Source organism: Dipodomys merriami, unplaced genomic scaffold (assembly GCF_024711535.1).
Source record: "Dipodomys merriami isolate MVZ:Mamm:240054 unplaced genomic scaffold, mDipMer1.0.p SCAF_92, whole genome shotgun sequence".
Classification (NCBI taxonomy): domain Eukaryota; kingdom Metazoa; phylum Chordata; class Mammalia; order Rodentia; family Heteromyidae; genus Dipodomys; species Dipodomys merriami.
Genome location: NW_027206535.1, coordinates 3547544 through 3564459, shown reverse-complemented (window position 1 = coordinate 3564459; position 16916 = coordinate 3547544). Strand labels below are relative to the sequence as shown.

The window sequence follows — 16916 nt, the reverse complement described above, 5'->3', positions numbered from 1 at the left end:
CACTAGAAAACCAAAGTGGCGCTGTGGCTCAAGCGGTAGAGCGTTTGCCTTAAGCTGAAGAGTCCAGGGACAGTGCCCAGGCCCAGAGTTCAAGCCCCACGACCGACAAAAAAGAAAGAAAGAAAGAGAGAAAACAATTAGCCAGCTGCTGGTAGCTCACATCTGTAATCCTAGCTACTCAGAAGGCTGAGATCTGAGGATTGTGGTTCAAAGCCAGCCCAGGCAGGAAAGTCTGCAAGACTCTGATCTCCAATAAAGCCACCAGAAAACTGGAAGTGGCACCATGGGTCAAGTGGTAAGCACTAGCCTTGAGCTGAAGAGCTGAGGGACAGCACCCAGGCCCAGAGTTCAAGCCCCATGACAAAAAAAGAAAAAATAATAATAATTAGTGGAATTTGGGAGTAGTGTGTGGAAAGAGCACATCCATTTAAAGGCATTTGAAGTATTGAAAAGTACTGATTGACTCTTGGTACCTACAGGCTGCAGAGAATCTGTTTGTAATGGTTCACCTTATGGTATCTGAAACCAGAGAGACACACACCATTTTGAAGCCAGTTCCAGCTGTAAGAACACATCTTTTTTTTTTTTTTTTTTGGGGGGGTCCGGTTGTGGGGCCTGAACTCTGGGCCTGGGCGCTGTCCCTCAGCTTTTCAGCTCAAGGCTAGCGCTCTACCACTTGAGCCACAGTGCCACTTCCAGCTTTTTTCTTTTTGCTTATGTGGTGCTGAGGAATCGAACCCAGGGCCTTGAGCATGCAAGGCAAGCGCTCTACCACTGAGCCACCTTCCCAGCCCCTGTAAGAACACATCTTAATTTCAAATATTAATTTGTTTTTATTATTTTTAGTTGTACAAAGGGGTATCAATTTAACAAATCAGTTTATAATTTATCTTAATGTGACCACTTCCACTGTTCTCCCCAAACCACTGTTCTTTCACCATTACACCAGAACAATTATTTAACTCCAAATGCCAAAGTTGGCATTCCACCAGGCTACCATCCCACAATATCACCCTGAACATAGTACTTGGAGGGAAAACACAGTACTGCTCTCTGATGTGATCACCATTATATATTCTTTTTACTTAATATTTACCTCACTGTGGTCATCTTCACTGGTCACTCATTGTTGCCAAATATTTTTTTTCTTCCTTTCAATTTCATGTATCTATATCTCCACTGCAAAACTCATATTCTTTACTCCCTCTTCTCTCTCAAGTCTGTCTCCATTTCTCATGTCTTAGATGTTAGGGCTTCTTGTCCCTACCTACCCCACTGAGCAGAGCACAGAGAGGTAATGGTATAAAGAGAAGAATATAGGTGTTTTGTTTTGTTTTGTTTGTTTGGGGTTTTCATTTGGTGGGTCATAGTTCTTTTTTTTTTTTTTTTGGGTCCGGTCGTGGGGCCTGAACTCTGGGCCTGGGCACTGTCCCTCAGCTCTTCAGCTCAAGGCTAGCGCTTTACCACTTGAGCCACAGCGCCACTTCCGGCTTTTTTCTTTTTGCTTATGTGGTGCTGAGGAATTCGAACCCAGAGCCTCAGGCATGCAAGGCAAGCACTCTACCACTGAGCCAACTTCCCAGCCCAGGGGTCATAGTTCTTGAACACTGGGCCTGGGTGCTATCTCCGAGCTCTTCTGCTCAAGGCTAGTGCTCTACCACTTGAGCCATAGTGCCACTTCTGGCTTTTTCTGCTTATGTGGTGCTAAGGAATCAAACCCAGGGCTTCATGCCAGCAAGGCAAGCACTCTACCACTGAGCCACCTTCCCAGGCCCAAGAATATAGGTTTTGGAGTCAGGTTTGGGTTTACATTCTGGCTTTGTATCTTTTGATCTTGTATCATGTGTAAGTGATTTATCTAAGCCTCAGTTTCTCTTCTGAAAATAATTAAATCTATCTCATAGGATCATTTTCAGGGCTAAATAAAATAATGTCAATGGAGAGAGAAAAAATAAGCCCAGTGCTTGGCACACAATATAGGTATATCTTCATTTTCCACTTCACACAATTTCTCTGTGACCCAGGTCCCATCTTGTGAACTGTCCCCTACAAACCCTTAATTCAAATGTCATTTTTTGTCCTATGCTCATCCCTTCTTTGGCCCTTATCCATCCATGTATCCACCAAATCCTATCACCTCTACTTCCTAAATCTTCATCATTAGTAACTACTTGTGAGTCTTTAGCCAAACAAGACATGGATCTCACAGGCTGGTTGGGGAGGCAGGCCTTGAATAGAAATGACAGGTATCGCCATGCACGGTTGAATAGAAATGACAGGTATCGGGGCTGGGAAGGTGGCTCAGTGGTAGAGCGCTTGCCTTGCATGCCTGAGGCCCTGGGTTTGATTCCTCAGCACCACATAAGCAGAAAGAAAAAAGCTGGAAGTGGAGCTGTGGCTCAAGTGGTAGAGGGCTAGCCTTGAGCTGAAGAGCTGAGGGACAGCGCCCAGGCCCAGAGTTCAGGCCCCACGACCGAACCCAAAAAAAAAACAAAAACAAAGAAATGACAGGTATCGCCATGCACGGTTGGCTCAGGCCTATAATCCTTGCTACTCAGGAGGCTGAGATCTGAGGATCGTGGTTTGAAGCAAGTCTGGGGAGGAAAGTATCTGAGACTCATCTCCAATTAAACCACAGTAAAAGCCTGAAGTGGTACCATGGCTCAAGTGGTAGAGTGCTAGCTGTAAGCAATAGGAGAACTCAGGGACAGCACCCAGGCCCAGAATTCAAGTATCAGGATCAACAACAACAAAAAATAAAATAAAATAAATAAGAAATAAAAAGATAAGTGGGTCTTTTTGTTTTTATTTTTATTTTTTTATTTTTTTATTTTTTTTGTCGGTCATGGGGCTTGAATTCTGGGCCTGGGCACTGTCCCTCAGCTTTTCAGCTCAAGACTAATGTTCTACCACTTAAGCCACAGTGACACTTCTGGATTTCTGGTGGTTAATTGGAGATAAGCGTCTCAGACTTTCCTGCCCAAGCTGGCTTTGAACAGTGATCCTCAAATCTCAGCCTCCTGACTAGCTAAGATTACAGGCATGAGCCACCAGCACCAGGCTTCATGTGAGTTCTATAGGAAACAAAACCAAAAACATGTGGCCTAGATTTGACCACAAATCTGAGATTTCTCCTGTTCTATTTCCCATCTTACCTTTACTTCTTTCTTCTACCCTCGTATCTGTCTCCTAGGCTGTCTTCTGCTGCTCATTTACAGGTACCTGGAGTTAGGAGAATAGGCAACAACACTGGATAAATGTGGGCTTCAATCCTCATTTATTGGCTGTATGGCTTTGTGCAATTATTTTAAATTTCTGGGTTACAGTTCTTTATGTATAAAATGGAGACAATACCTACTTTATTGAGTTGTTATGGTAATTATATAAAGCAACTTAGCAAGAGTAAGGTCCTGAGTTCAAACACAAGTACTGAAAAAAATAATGAAATGCTTAGCAGAGAGTTACACATAATGTCTAATAAGTGGTCCCCATAAGGATGTTTCTGCCCCTATGATCGTTTTTCCCAATTTTTTTCCCACTCCATTGCCTACATGCCCCCTACACTCTACCACATCTCTCACTAAACACTTCCATTTCTCATCTTGCCTCTGTTCGTTTGGGCTCACAGAATGCCCATCTTTTCTGCCTTGATCCTTGACATTGGCCTCTTACCGCAGGGCTTGTCAGTGCCAGACTAGCTCTAATATTGACAGGTTGGCCCCCTACAGAGACCATCATTCCTGATCCTCTCTGCCTATTCTGTCTGCTTTCATCACATCACTCCATTGTACCCATCCAGCCCCTCTTGCCTCTGTTCCTGATGCCTTACCTAGATCTCGTGACTAAGCAGGGTTTGTCCTATTTGGGATGGCACACAAGAAGCCATCAGAGGCCATGTGATGTTTCTGCCTAGTTATGCGTCCAAAGTCTCTTTATAAGAGAGTTGTGTCTTGCCACAACAATATTCCCATTATGTCTCTGTTCCCCTAGCGCCTCAAACACTAAAGTCCTTTGAATTTCTTCTTTCTTTCTTTCTTTCTTTATTTTTGGTTGGTCGTGGGGCCCAGACTCTGGTTGCTGTCCCTCAGTTCTTCAGCTCAAGGCTAACACTCTACCACTTGAGCCATAGCACCACTTCTGGCTTTTTCTGCTTATGTGGTGCAGAGGAATTAAACCCAGGGCCTCATGCATGCCAGGCAAGCACTCTACCACTGAGCCACCTTCCAGCCTCTCCATTGAATTCTTGCTAGCCCCTTTCCAGCCTTTCTTCTTCCAACCTCTGATTCTTCAATGTGGGCATGTTCTAAGAGAAGGGAGCTAGTATTTGCAGAGGGTTGGGGGAGAAGTTAGTGTTAAAGAAAAGAAGAAATTATGAGAAAGTAAATATTACACACACACACACACACACACACATTGGGAGTCAGAAATGAGCAAACAGAAGACAATACCACAAGTACCTACCTTGGGGCCTGAATGCCCATTTGTTAGTTTTCCCCTGGAAGGCAAGAGCCATGTAATAGGAATTGACTGGAGCTTGTGACAAGCTATTGATCTGGATTCAAGGTCACCATGGAATTTATGTTTGGGGGGTGGGATGTCAGAATTAATGGGAACAAGGACATATGGAACATGCCTGGAGCCTGATGCAGCGTCCTTCCACCCCTGCACTTCCATCCAAACCCCTAGTCCCCAGTGCAGCTATAACTTGGACTCCTTTCTGTCACAGCAGAATGAAGCATCTGCCTACCACATGATATCCAACAGACCTGATTCTCCCCAAAAGAAAAGAAGGAAACCCGGCTGGATCTCTGTGAGGGAAGACCCTTGGAGAACTAGCCTGAGAGTAGAATGGCATTGTCTTTTTCACTTGTGAATACAAAGAGGAGCGTCCTAAAGACTGAAGAGGAGAGTCCTAAAGACTGCAAATTGCTTCCAGAGAGGTTTCCCTCTCTAATTCTCAGTCTAAAGCCTTAGTTTCAATTTTGCCAGGCAACAGAAGCCATGTCTTCTGGACCCCAGGATACAGCTTGCCATTGAGACAGCTTACTACTTTTTACTGGACAGCCAAGGGTGACCTTGAGGAGGAGGCCTGGAGGACATGAGAAGGTGAGAAGGAACAAGATGATGGAATGAAGCAGCCTAGCATTTTTATCTGTAGCATGAAAGAGTGTGTCCAGGGTGGAGTCCATGGAGAGGACTCAGCAATCTTGGGGGCGGCAGGGGAATCTGGCAAGGTTATAAGTCCTATTAGAAAAGTACAGCAGGATACACAAGTCTCTACCAGCATCACCCAGAAAGCCTCAGGGCAGCTGGAAGAGAGCAGGTGGTAAAGCTGATGAGGACCTGCCAACAATGCTAATCTTCTGGGTGCTGAGATCGTGACAGAAGGGGGAAAAGTTTTGTGTGGGAGCTCTGGGGAATGATGATAGGTGCCGGATGTGAAGCCCCTGCCTGGTAATCTTTATACTTTAGGACAGCGTGACCCAGCGGAGTCCAGGCACTGGTGTGAGAGAAGTTATGGCAGGAATGGCATCAAAGTCAAACAAGAGCTGGCTGCTTAGGGAAGAACAGAAGTCAGTGCCTTTCAAGAAGACTGCTCTTTAGCTATGCATGATTGGGCCTTGATGAGCCTTCTTTATCCTGACCTTTCTTTGCAGTGAGAAGGGAGACAAATAACCACCAAAGCTTGCCTGCCTGCTTCTGTGTGATATGTTTGATATTGGGTTGTTTAATTAAGAACCAACTAAATGTCAAACATATTCTTACAGCTGTGGGTGATTCAACCTCTGGCGCTTTGGGGCTCCTATCTGTCCTTTTTTTTTTTTTTTTTTCTGGTCATGGGGCTTGAACTCTGGGTTTGGGCGCTCTCCCTGTGCTCTTCAGCTCAAGGCCAGCACTCTACCGCTTGAGCCACAGAGCCACTTTGGTTTTCTAGTGGTTTATTGGAGAGAAGAGTCTCATGGCCTTTCATGCCCCAGCTGACTTTGAACAGTGATCCTCAGATCTCAGCCTCCTGAGTAGCTAGGATTACAGGTGTGAGCCACTGGTGCCCAGCCCTATCTGTCTTTTTTACTAAAACTTTATTTTCTCCAGCACTCTGCTGATAAATCAGAAGCAGCAACCTATATAGGTTTCAATCTTAACCTGGAGGGCTAGTGTGAAAATGGGAGAGAGTTTGAAGTTGGGGATGAAATATTTTCTAATCTTGCTTTCATAGACTAGAAAGAATATATTTCTTTTCTTTTTTTTTTTTTCTTTATTTTATTGTCGTGAACTCTGGGCCTCAGCATTGTCCCTCAGTTCTTCAACTCAAGACAAACATTCTACCACTTGAGCTACAATGCCACTTCCAATTTTCTGGTGGTTAATTGGCTGGTTTTGAACTGTGATCTTCAGATCTCAGCCTCTGAGCTAGGATTACAGGCATGAGTACCCAGCTTCTCTTTATCTTCTTGTCTTGGTATTCTCTTCCCTTTCACTTGTCTCTGCCTCTCCATCATCCACTGTTCCCTTTCCCTTGTACCATATCTTGTTTCCTAGTCCTTGTCCATGGCTAGTCTCCAAAGTAAGGATATTTGGTTCTTCTATTTTTTTTTTATTCTTTGTTCTTGTGTGTGTGTGTGTGTGTGTGTGAGAGAGAGAGAGAGAGAGAGAGAGACAGACAGACAGACAGACAGACAGACAGACAGACAGAAACAGAGAGACAGAGAGACTAGGCAAAGAGAGAGTGAGTCAGAGAGAGAGAGAGAATGAGAGAGAGAGACAAACACCCAGAGAGAGAAATGGTACCAGGTTTGAACTCAAGGCTTATACTCTTGCTCAGCTTTCCTGATCATAGCTGGCATTCTAGCATTTGACCCATGCTTCCAATCCAGCATTTTGCTGGCTAACTGGAATTGGAGTCTTGCAGACTTGTCCATGTCTCCACCTCCTTAGTGGCTAGTCATGGGACTTGAACTCAGGGCCTGGGTGCTGTCCCTGAGCTTTTCTGCTCTACTACTTTTTTTTTTTTTTTTTTTTTTTTGTCGGTCGTGGGGCTTGAACTCTGGGCCTGGGCGTTGTCCCTCAGCTCTTCAGCTCAAGGCGAGCGCTCTACCACTTGAGCTACAGCACCACTTCCGGTTTTCTGGTGTTTTATTGGAGATAAGAGTCTCACGGTCTGTCTTGCCCGGGCTGGCTTTGAACCGCGATCCTCAGATCTCAGCCTCCTGAGTAGCTAGGATTACAGGCGTGAGCCACCAGCGCCCGGCTCTGCTCTACTACTTTGAACTACAGCTCCACTTCTGGTTTTCTGGTGGTTAATTGGAGATAAGAGTCTCACAGACTTTCCTGCCCAGGCTGACTTTAAATCACAATCCTCAGATCTTAGCCTCCTGAGTAGCTAGGATTACAGGCATGAGCTATCAGTCCAACACTATTTACTTTCAAGAGTTAACCAGCCAGGTGCCGGTGGCTCACGCCTGTAATCCTAGCTACTCAGGAGGCTGAGATCTGAGGATCACGGTTCAAAGCCAGCCCGGGCAGGAACATCCGTGAGACTCTTATCTCCAATAAACCACTAGAAAACCAGAAGTGGCACTGTGGCTCAAGTGGTAGAGTGCTTGCCTTGAACTGAAGAGCGCAGGGACAGCACCCAGGCCCAGAATTCAAGTCCTACGACTGACAAAAAGAAAGAGTTAACCAATGGTCTAGCTGCCTAGTTTACCACTATTGTTCTGACTGGAAGCTATCATAAGTGGCTTTGAACTCTGCCCTGATGGTTGTCTCAGTTCACACATTGCTGAAGTTTAACATTAACACTATCTTTGATATTATGACTAACTAGAGCCATTTAAATTCTTCCCTGATATCTCTGGTCACCTTGAACAGTGCCCACTTCTCTCTTGGCACATTCTTGGGTATATGGCACTAGTATACAGGGATCAATTGCCACCTGTCAATAACAAGGCTTCAAGTGGAAAAAAAGATATGGCCTGGCAATTAACTGTCGAGAACAGAGTCAGTGATGATGTTTATGATTAGCATGATATGGTGGATTTGGGGCTGGGTTGGTAGTTTTTTTCCTTCAGGAGAGGGTAAAAAGAAGAGTAGAGAGCAATGCAGACCTTCATATGTGTGGGTCCAAATGCTCTATTTTAAGATAGCTACAGCTATTTTAAAACAGAGGCTATGATCTTTTCTGGATTATTTTGACCCTCCCCTGTTTCTCCTCTTAAGCTACTTGAAGCTCTGGGATAGTCTTCTAGATACCAGGCTTACCCTCTCATTCTACTCTCATGGCTCTTGCGGGGAGGAACGATGTCTCCCTGCCAATTAGAGACTCCTAAAATAGCATGGCAATTTGATCTATGGATCTGGGGGAATTGTTAAGGATCATGATTGACCTTCCCCCTTACTGTTGCCCAAGCTCCCTGAATAGCAGAAATCAAAATATTAAATTTGCCCAATGGAGTTTCATCAGCATCCAACAAAGTCCAGGAAGTGTGAGGAGAGAGTTAAAGAGCAACTAGGACCCTCTGTATGAAAACTAGAGTTGCCAAAGTCCCCTTCTCTATTTCAATATTCTCCACTTCCCTGTCTCAGCACTTTTTAAACACCCATAAGCTTCCCAGAATGAGTGGAAAGTTTCAGGGTCAGGGAGAGACTCTCCCCATCCCCCACTTTCCATTGTCTAAAATCAGCCTCAGCTGTTCCTCATTTTTTTCTTTCTGATGATGTCAGTCCATCAATGTGTCTCACCCTGTGTTGCCTCAGGAGGACAAGGATGGGATGGAGAGAGCTAGAAAGTCCATATTAGGAATAAGAGGTGGAGCAGTGGGCACAGATAAAGGCTCAAGCCTGGGGAACTTGGGCAGCAGCCCCTCCTTTGTGCCCTCCTCTCCAGTTCTCCAGTGTTCTCAGGTAAGTCCAACAAGCCACTGCTCATGATGGAGGCAATCAAGAAAAAGATGCAGATGCTGAAGTTGGATAAGGAGAATGCTCTTGATCGGGCAGAGCAAGCTGAAGCTGAGCAGAAGCAGGCAGAAGAAAGAAGCAAACAGGTAGGCATTGGCATTGGTATTTCTCAGGAGATTTTAAAAGATGAAAAAAGTGATTTCTGGTATCAGCTCCTTCTCTGGGTGGGAGGGACTCCCCAGACTCAATGAAGGCAGAGAACATCAAGGGTATCTAGATCAAGGACTATATAACCTTGGGACAGTCAGTGTCCCCTTCTGCACCACAGCATGTCTACTGGATTTAATAGAAGTGAACCAGGTTTTAGAAGAACTTCCTACTTCTAGAGGGAAAGGTAAGAGTTTATCATACACTCTCTCTTTTAAATAGCACCATAGGCATCTTTATCCTTTAATATTTACCATCAGTGGGTTTTGGATACAAACTTTAGATAGTTTGGTCATATTAGGACTAGAGATTACAAGGTCACAGGTCAAACACAGTATAACGCCGGGCGCTGGTGGCTCACGCCTGTAATCCTAGCTACTCAGGAGGCTGAGATCTGAGGATCGCGGTTCAAAGCCAGCCCGGGCAGGAAAGACCATGAGACTCCTATCTCCAATAAACCACCAGAAAACCAGAAGTGGCGCTGTAGCTCAAGTGGTAGAGCGCTCGTCTTGAGCTGAAGAGCTGAGGGACAGCACCCAGGCCCAGAGTTCAAGCCCCACGACCCACAAAAAAAAAAAAAAAAAAAAAAAACCACAGTATAACTTCTGGAGCAATGGGCTGAAAGTAGTCAGAAAGCAAGTCTCTGGGAATGGTAGCCTGGAGGCTGGGCTCAGGAGTCTATTAGAATCCCACTCTGCAGGGTTGTATGTATATATGTATGTACATATATCTCTATGTATGACTTTCTGGGTCTCTATAGCTGGAAGATGAACTAGCAGCCATGCAGAAGAAGCTCAAAGGGACAGAGGATGAGCTGGACAAGTACTCTGAAGCTTTGAAGGATGCCCAGGAGAAGCTAGAGCTAGCAGAAAAGAAGGCAGCTGATGTAAGTATTAGAGATGGAAGATGAGCTTAATCTACACGTATAGATCTCATATTAAAGTATGAGTACATTGCAAACACATTTTGACACGTACAAACACACATTTGTGGGTTCACAGAACATAGGCTTATACATCCAAATGCACTTCTATATATAAGGATGTGCTAGTATAGCTTCATAATGGCATACATTGCCTTTCTCAAAGACATGTTGGGGGTAGCACAGTGGTAGAGCACTTTGTTTGGCATACATGAAGCCACAAGTTTATCCTCGGCTTTGGAAAACAAAATGTAGTATCTCATTCTTATCCTACTTAACTTCCCAGCATAGGGAATTAATGATCTTTTCTAGGACCTGAATAAAGAGAGGGGAATCCAAGACCACACTGCTATCATGTATCTTACCTCCTCCCCCATGCCACATTCTTTAGCTTTTGTGTGCAGGGTTTGGCACGTAGATATGTGTATTAATAGGGAACATCTCATATCTCAACTGTCCAACAAAGCCAGCTTGTATTTCACAATGGGAAATGGAGGTCACATTGACCCTGGCCCTGTATGGGTATATTTATTTTGGCCATTGTGAGTGTCTGCTCTTATACTACAGAGAAGCCATAAGAAATATAGTTCTTATGAGAACAGATAGGTCCCTAGAGTAGAATATATTAGGGACTAAAAAGGAATCTTAGGAGTAAAGATATCACCACCAGACCTTACTCTATGATAAATTAAATACATTGGACTAATTAGATTCTATAGGGTTGATCTTTCACATTTCAAAATGAAATAAATTGCTTTTTCCACTTCATAACATCCTGTAATTTCCTTCATCTTCACCTTGAAGTTTAATGAAAAGACAAATGAAAATCAGGAGCTGGTGGCTCACGCCTGTAATCCCAGCTACTCATGAGGCTGAGATCTGAGGATCACAGTTCAAAGCCAGCCCAGGCAGGAAAGTCCAGAAGACTCTTATCTCCAACTAACCACCAGAAAACTGGAAGTGGTGCTATGGCTCATAGTGGTAGAGCACTAGCCTTGAGCTGAAGAACTGAGGGACAGCATCCAGGCCCAGAGTTCAAGACCCACGACTCACCAAAAAAAAAAAAAAAAAGATGAGATGAGAGACTATATAGAAAAAAAGTGATGTTGTTTGGTAGTCACGGAGCTTGAACTGCTTGCTTGCTACACTATATATTCTAGCACTTAACCCATACTCAGCCTTTTAAAAAATTATTATTATTATTTTTAAACCAGGCCTTACTATGTAGCCAAGGCTGTCCTGGAACTCTTGAAATCTTCCTGCCTCCATATCCCAAGTACTGAGATTATAGGCATGTACCACCACACCTGGCATAGGAGAATTGTTTTGGCATAGGACTATTTTTCTTGGGGGAGGGATGTTGTAATTAAACCTTCTCACTGAAACTGTACCCCTGTCCCATAGTAGTTTTAACAGTAACAAAAGAACAGAATGTCACAGTATTGATGGAAATGCGGTCACTTCCTAGAGAAGTGAATTGAGAGAAAATCGGCTTGTATTATTTAAAAATTAAAAAAATATGGAAGGTCAGAGCTCACCAATCACAAATATTTTTGGAATCTAAGATTCAGTCTCTGCCATTATTATGTTTTTAGACTTCCTTTAGACTTTCCACCATTTTCAACGACTCAAGGAAGTATCAAGGATTGAATACATGGTGCCATAGATTAGAAACACAATTGAATGTACACACATTATGTACACTCATGGCTTCCAAAAGTTTCAGTTATTTAGTCATTGCAAACTATTCTGTTTCCAGAAAACTGAAATTAAGCAAAACAATAGCCCCCTTGGGGCTGGAATGTGGCCTAGTAGTAGAGTGCTTGCCTAGCATGCATGAAGCCCTGGGTTCAATTCCTCAGTACCATATAAATAGAAAAAGCTGGAAGTAGCTCTGTGGCTCACATGGTAGAGTGCTAGCCTTAAGCAAATGAAGCTCAGGGACAGTGCCCAAGCCCTGAGTTCCAGCCCTAGGACTAGCAAAAACAAACAAACAAACAAGCAAAACAATAATCCCAGAAGTCACCCCAATAGCTTTGAGCAAGTAATTAATAGTTTGCTGGAGTTATCAAGTCTAACAGGAGGAAATAAGTTTTCTCAGATGAGCACAATGTTAGTTTCATGAGAGGTTAGGTTCACAATTCTCTGAAACACAATATGTAGGTTTAAGGAGGTGTGCTCAGACATGAGAAAACAAATAGTTTTATGTGTGATTTTGGAAGAGAGATAGTAACAGAGGCTCTAGACAATATATTAACATCATCAGGAAGATTGAGGGGTGAAGTATTCTTGCCTTAAGATGTTTTACAGGGCTGGAAAGGTGGCTCAGTGGTAGAGTGCTTGCCTTGCATGCATGAGGCCCTGGGTTCAATTCTTCAGCACCACATAAGCAGAAAAAGCCGGAAGTGCGCTGTGGCTCAAGTGGTAGAGGCCTAACCTTGAGCTGAAGAGCTGAGGGACAGCGCCCAGCCCCAGAGTTCAGACCTACAACCCACAAATGAACAAACAAACAAACAAAAAAACAAACCCAAAAGATGTTTTAGACAAACACACTCACATGTTATGCTCTTGGATAGAGAATATGTTTAGGCAAAGGGATATATCTAAACATGGTGTACTAAACATGTTTAGTTGAAAGAAGTTTCCTTATATTTATATAGGAAACCATTGAAATGCATTCATATATGTAAAGTATTGGTTTAAAAAAAAACACTATTGAACCCATCTTCCCTTTGTTAATTTTTCTACCAAGTCACTAAGTATCAAGAAATAGGAAAGAACAAGATTAAATAGGAAAGGTTATTTGTGAGCAAGATGCAAAAATCTGTTAAGCCAAGATGAAATGGAAGCAGAAAAAAAAGTTTCTTTCCTCAATGGGTAATAACCCATGGAATAAATTCCTTTTCTTTTTCTTTTTTTTTTTTTTTGGGGGGGGGGGAGGGGGTCTGGTTGTGGGGCCTGAACTCTGGGCCTGGGCGCTGTCCCTCAGCTCTTTAGCTCAAGGCTAACGCTCTACCACTTGAGCCACAGCACTACTTCCAGCGTTTGGGGAATCGAACCCAGGGCCTCAATGCATGCAAGGCAAGCGCTCTACCACTGAGCCACCTTTCCAGCCCCCAGAGTCTAGTTTGGTAAATAAAGATTTATTTGACACAGTCATGCTCATTCACTTACTTACTGTCTAGTGAATTTCTCCCTTTGGTAGAATTGTGTTATTGATTCTGTGATCTGCAAAGCCAGAAATATTCTCTGGCCCTTTACAGAAAGCATTTTATCTCCTTCCTTGTACAGACAAAGAAAGCAAGCAAGGTGTGTATAAGAACTGGAAGCCTGGAGCTGGTGGTGTATGCCTATTATCTTAGCTACTCAGAGGCTGAAATCTGAGGATCGTGGTTCAAAGCCAGTCAGGGCAGGAAAGTCCATGAGACTGTTACATCTAATAAACTACTTATTAAAAAAAAAAAAGCTGAAAGTGGTGCTGTGGCTCAAGTGGTAGAGCGCTACCTTGAGCAAAACAAGCAATAGCACCCACACCCAGATTTCAAGCCCCAGGACCAGCAAAAAAAAAAAAAAAAAGAGAACTAGGGCTAGGCACTGGTGGCTCATGCCTGTAATCCTAGTCACTTAGAAGGCTCAGATTTGAGGATTGCAGTTCAAAGCCAGACTGAGGAAGAAAGTCCATGAGGCTGTTATCTCCAATTAACTACCAGAAAATTGGAAGTGGCACTGTGGCTCAAAGAGGTAGGGTGCTAGTGGTTCTGTGGCTCAAAGAGGTAGGGTGCTAGTCTTGAGTGAAAATAATAAGGGACAGTAGCCAGGCCCTGACTTCAAGTCCCACATCAGACCAAAAGAAAAAAGTGGACAATAATGAGAACAAAGTTTAAAATAGAAAGCAATAGTACAGTCACCTGCAGCATAATATATGCATCTTTGCAGGAAGGTGCTCTGGCCAATATACAGTAAGTTAACTCAGTTTATATAAACTCAGTTTATACGAGTGAACAAAGCATAATACCTAGATATAGCCATAAGAGGAAGAGAGGGAAAAGGGAGCCAATAATGGTGCATTTACACAAACAGTTCTGGTTATCTGAGAAGCCTTTCTGAATGCAGTGCTTAAATAAAGAAGGAAGATGGACATGGCAAAGTTAGTACAAACTTGGTTTGATTGTTAATGTTTTTGCCCTGAGTTTTGTCTAATATTTTTTACTGTAACAAAATACAAACATATAAAATAAATTTACCATTTCAACCTTTCTTTTTCTTTTTCTTTCTGCTTGTACCAAGGTTTGAATACAGGGCCTTATGTTCTTGCTTGGCTTTTTCCACTCAAGCCACATCTCCAGTTCTGGTTTTTTTGCTGGTTAATTGGAGATAAGAGTCTTGTGGACTTTCATGCCTAGGCTAGCTTTAAACCATGATCCTTATATCTCAGCCTCCTGAATAGCTAGGATTCCAGGCACAAGCCACCAGTGCCAGGCTCAACCATCTTTTAAGTGTATAGTCAATAGTACTAACTATGCATTTACATTTTTGTGCAACTACTTCTGAGGTCCTCTTATTTATTTAGGTACTGGGGATTGAACTCATGGCCTGGGGACTGAACTCAGAGCCTCAAGCCTGCTAGTAGAAGATTTTCAGGAAGAAACAAGGGAAAAGAAGCATGCAATGATTAGGACATGAGTCATATCACTTTTTTTATCTTTCTCTTCCCCCCCCCCCCCCCCCCGGTCTTGGGGCTTAAACTCAGGGCCTGTGCACATTCCTGAGCTTCTTTTGATCAAGGCTAGCACTACAACTTGAGCCACAGCGCCACTTCTGGCTTTTTCTGTTTAGTGGTATTGAGGAATTGAACTCAAGGCTTCATGCATACTAGGCAAGCACTCTACCAGTAGGTCACATTCCCAGCCCTCACTACTACTTCTTCTTCTTCTTTTTTTTTTGGGGGGGGGTCCGGTCGTGGGGCCGGAACTCTGGGCCTGGGCGCTGTCCCTCAGCTCTTCAGCTCAAGGCTAGCGCTCTACCACTGGAGCCACAGCGCCACTTCCGGCTTTTTTCCTTTTGCTTATGTGGTGCTGAGGAATCGAACCCAGGGCCTCGAGCATGCAAGGCAAGCGCTCTACCACTGAGCCACCTTCCCAGCCCCACATTGTGGTCGTTTTGTTTTTGTTTTTGTTTTTTTTGTCAGTAGGAAAATAATAGAACTGGGACTTTTGCTGCCTACTCATTCTGCACCTAAAGGATATCAGCATTCAGCCTGTTTCACACGATCAAGAGATTATCTACCTGCCTTGAGAATGCAGTGGTGTTCTCAACATCCTTCTTTTTGGTTTGTTTATGATGAAATCTTTGGTTTCTCCAATGGGAGTGCAAGGATTGCTCCCTGCTGATCAGCAACCAGATGACAAAAATCTCATCTCTTTTTCAGTCCTCAAACTTCTTGAAAACAAGATGGAAAGGACTGGGAAAGTGGCTCAGTGGTAGAGCGCTTGCCTTGCATGCATGAGGCCCTGGGTTCGATTCCTCAGCACCACAGAAAAAGAAAAAAGCCAGATGTGGCACTGTGGCTCAAGTGGTAGAGTGCCAGCCTTGAGCTGAACAGCTGAGGGACAGTGCCCAGGCCCAGAGTTCAGGCCCCACAACCAGACCGCCCTCCCTCCCCCCCCCCCAAAAAAAGAAAACAAGACGGAAAAATTCTTAGATCATCAGGACAGAGTTCACAGAGAATCAAAAGCTTGACCTTCCTTCCTAATCCTTGGGGACTGTAGGGAACCGAAGTGTTCAGGTTAATCTATTGAGCAAATTATTCTCTGTCCAAGCTGTTTTTTTGCTTTTTTTTGTTTGTTGGTTCTGGGGCTTGAACTCTAGGCCTGGGCGCTGTACTGAGTTCTTCAGTTCAAGGCTAGTGCTCTACCACTTGAGCCACAGTACCACTTCCAACTTTTTCTGTTTATGTGGTATTCAGCAATTGAACCCAGGGCCTCATGCATACTAGGCAAGTACTCTACCACTGAGCCACCTTCCCAGCCCCCTGTATTTTTTTTTTTTTTTATTAGACCCATTCCTCAAGATTAATTCCAAAAAGAGATAAAAAGACCAATCCTCTGGAGAAAGCATATTCCACAAATACAAAAGCACTAGTCTGCTAACCATCTCTAGAGTTGAGATTCGGTGTTTTTTGGTTTGTTTTTTGTTTTTGTTTTTCTTTTTTTTTTGCCAGTCCTGGGGCTTGAACTCAGGCCTGGGCACTGTCCCTGAGCAAATTTGTTTGCTCAAGGCTAGCACTCTACCACATGAGCCACAGCACTGCTTCCAGCTCTTTCTGTTTATGTGGTCTTGTGGAACTGAACCCAGGACTTCATGCATACTAGGCAAGCACTCTACCACTAAGTCACATTCTCAACCCCAGAGTTGAGATTCTTTTTTTTTTTTTTTTGGTCGTGGGGTTTGAACTCTGGGCTTTGGCGCTGTCCCTGGGCTCTTCAGCTGAAGGCTAGTGCTCTACCACTTGAGCTTCAGAGCCACTTCCGGTTTTCTAGTGGTTTATTGGAGATAAGAATCTCAAGGACTTTCCTGCCTGGGCTGGCTTTGAACCTCGAACCTCAGATCTCAGCCTCCTGAGTAGCTAGGATTACAGGCCTGAACCACCAGTACCCAGCGAGATTCTTAATGCTAAGTTCCACATTCTAATTCTCTAAGGGAAAAGAGATGGGCTGGGAAGGTGGCTCAGTGGTAGAGCACTTGCCTTGCATGCATGAGGCCCCGGTTTCGATTCCTCAGCACCACAGCACCACATAAGCAAAAAGAAAAAAGCCGGACGTGATGCTGTGGCTCAAGTGGTAGAGCGCTAGCCTTGAGCTGAAGAACTGAGGGACAGCACCCAGGCCCAGAG

The 16916-nt window shown here is 44.0% G+C and overlaps 1 protein-coding gene across 1 annotated transcript; it reads left to right on the top strand.

Moving 5' to 3' along the window:
• Positions 1–8907: 8907 nt before the first annotated feature.
• LOC138821520 (tropomyosin alpha-3 chain-like) lies at positions 8908–10012 on the top strand. Its single transcript, XM_070013825.1, has 2 exons — positions 8908–9041; positions 9863–10012. The coding sequence occupies exons 1-2, from the start codon at positions 8925–8927 to the stop codon at positions 10010–10012; spliced, it is 267 nt and encodes an 88-aa protein (XP_069869926.1). The 5' UTR covers positions 8908–8924.
• Positions 10013–16916: the final 6904 nt, after the last annotated feature.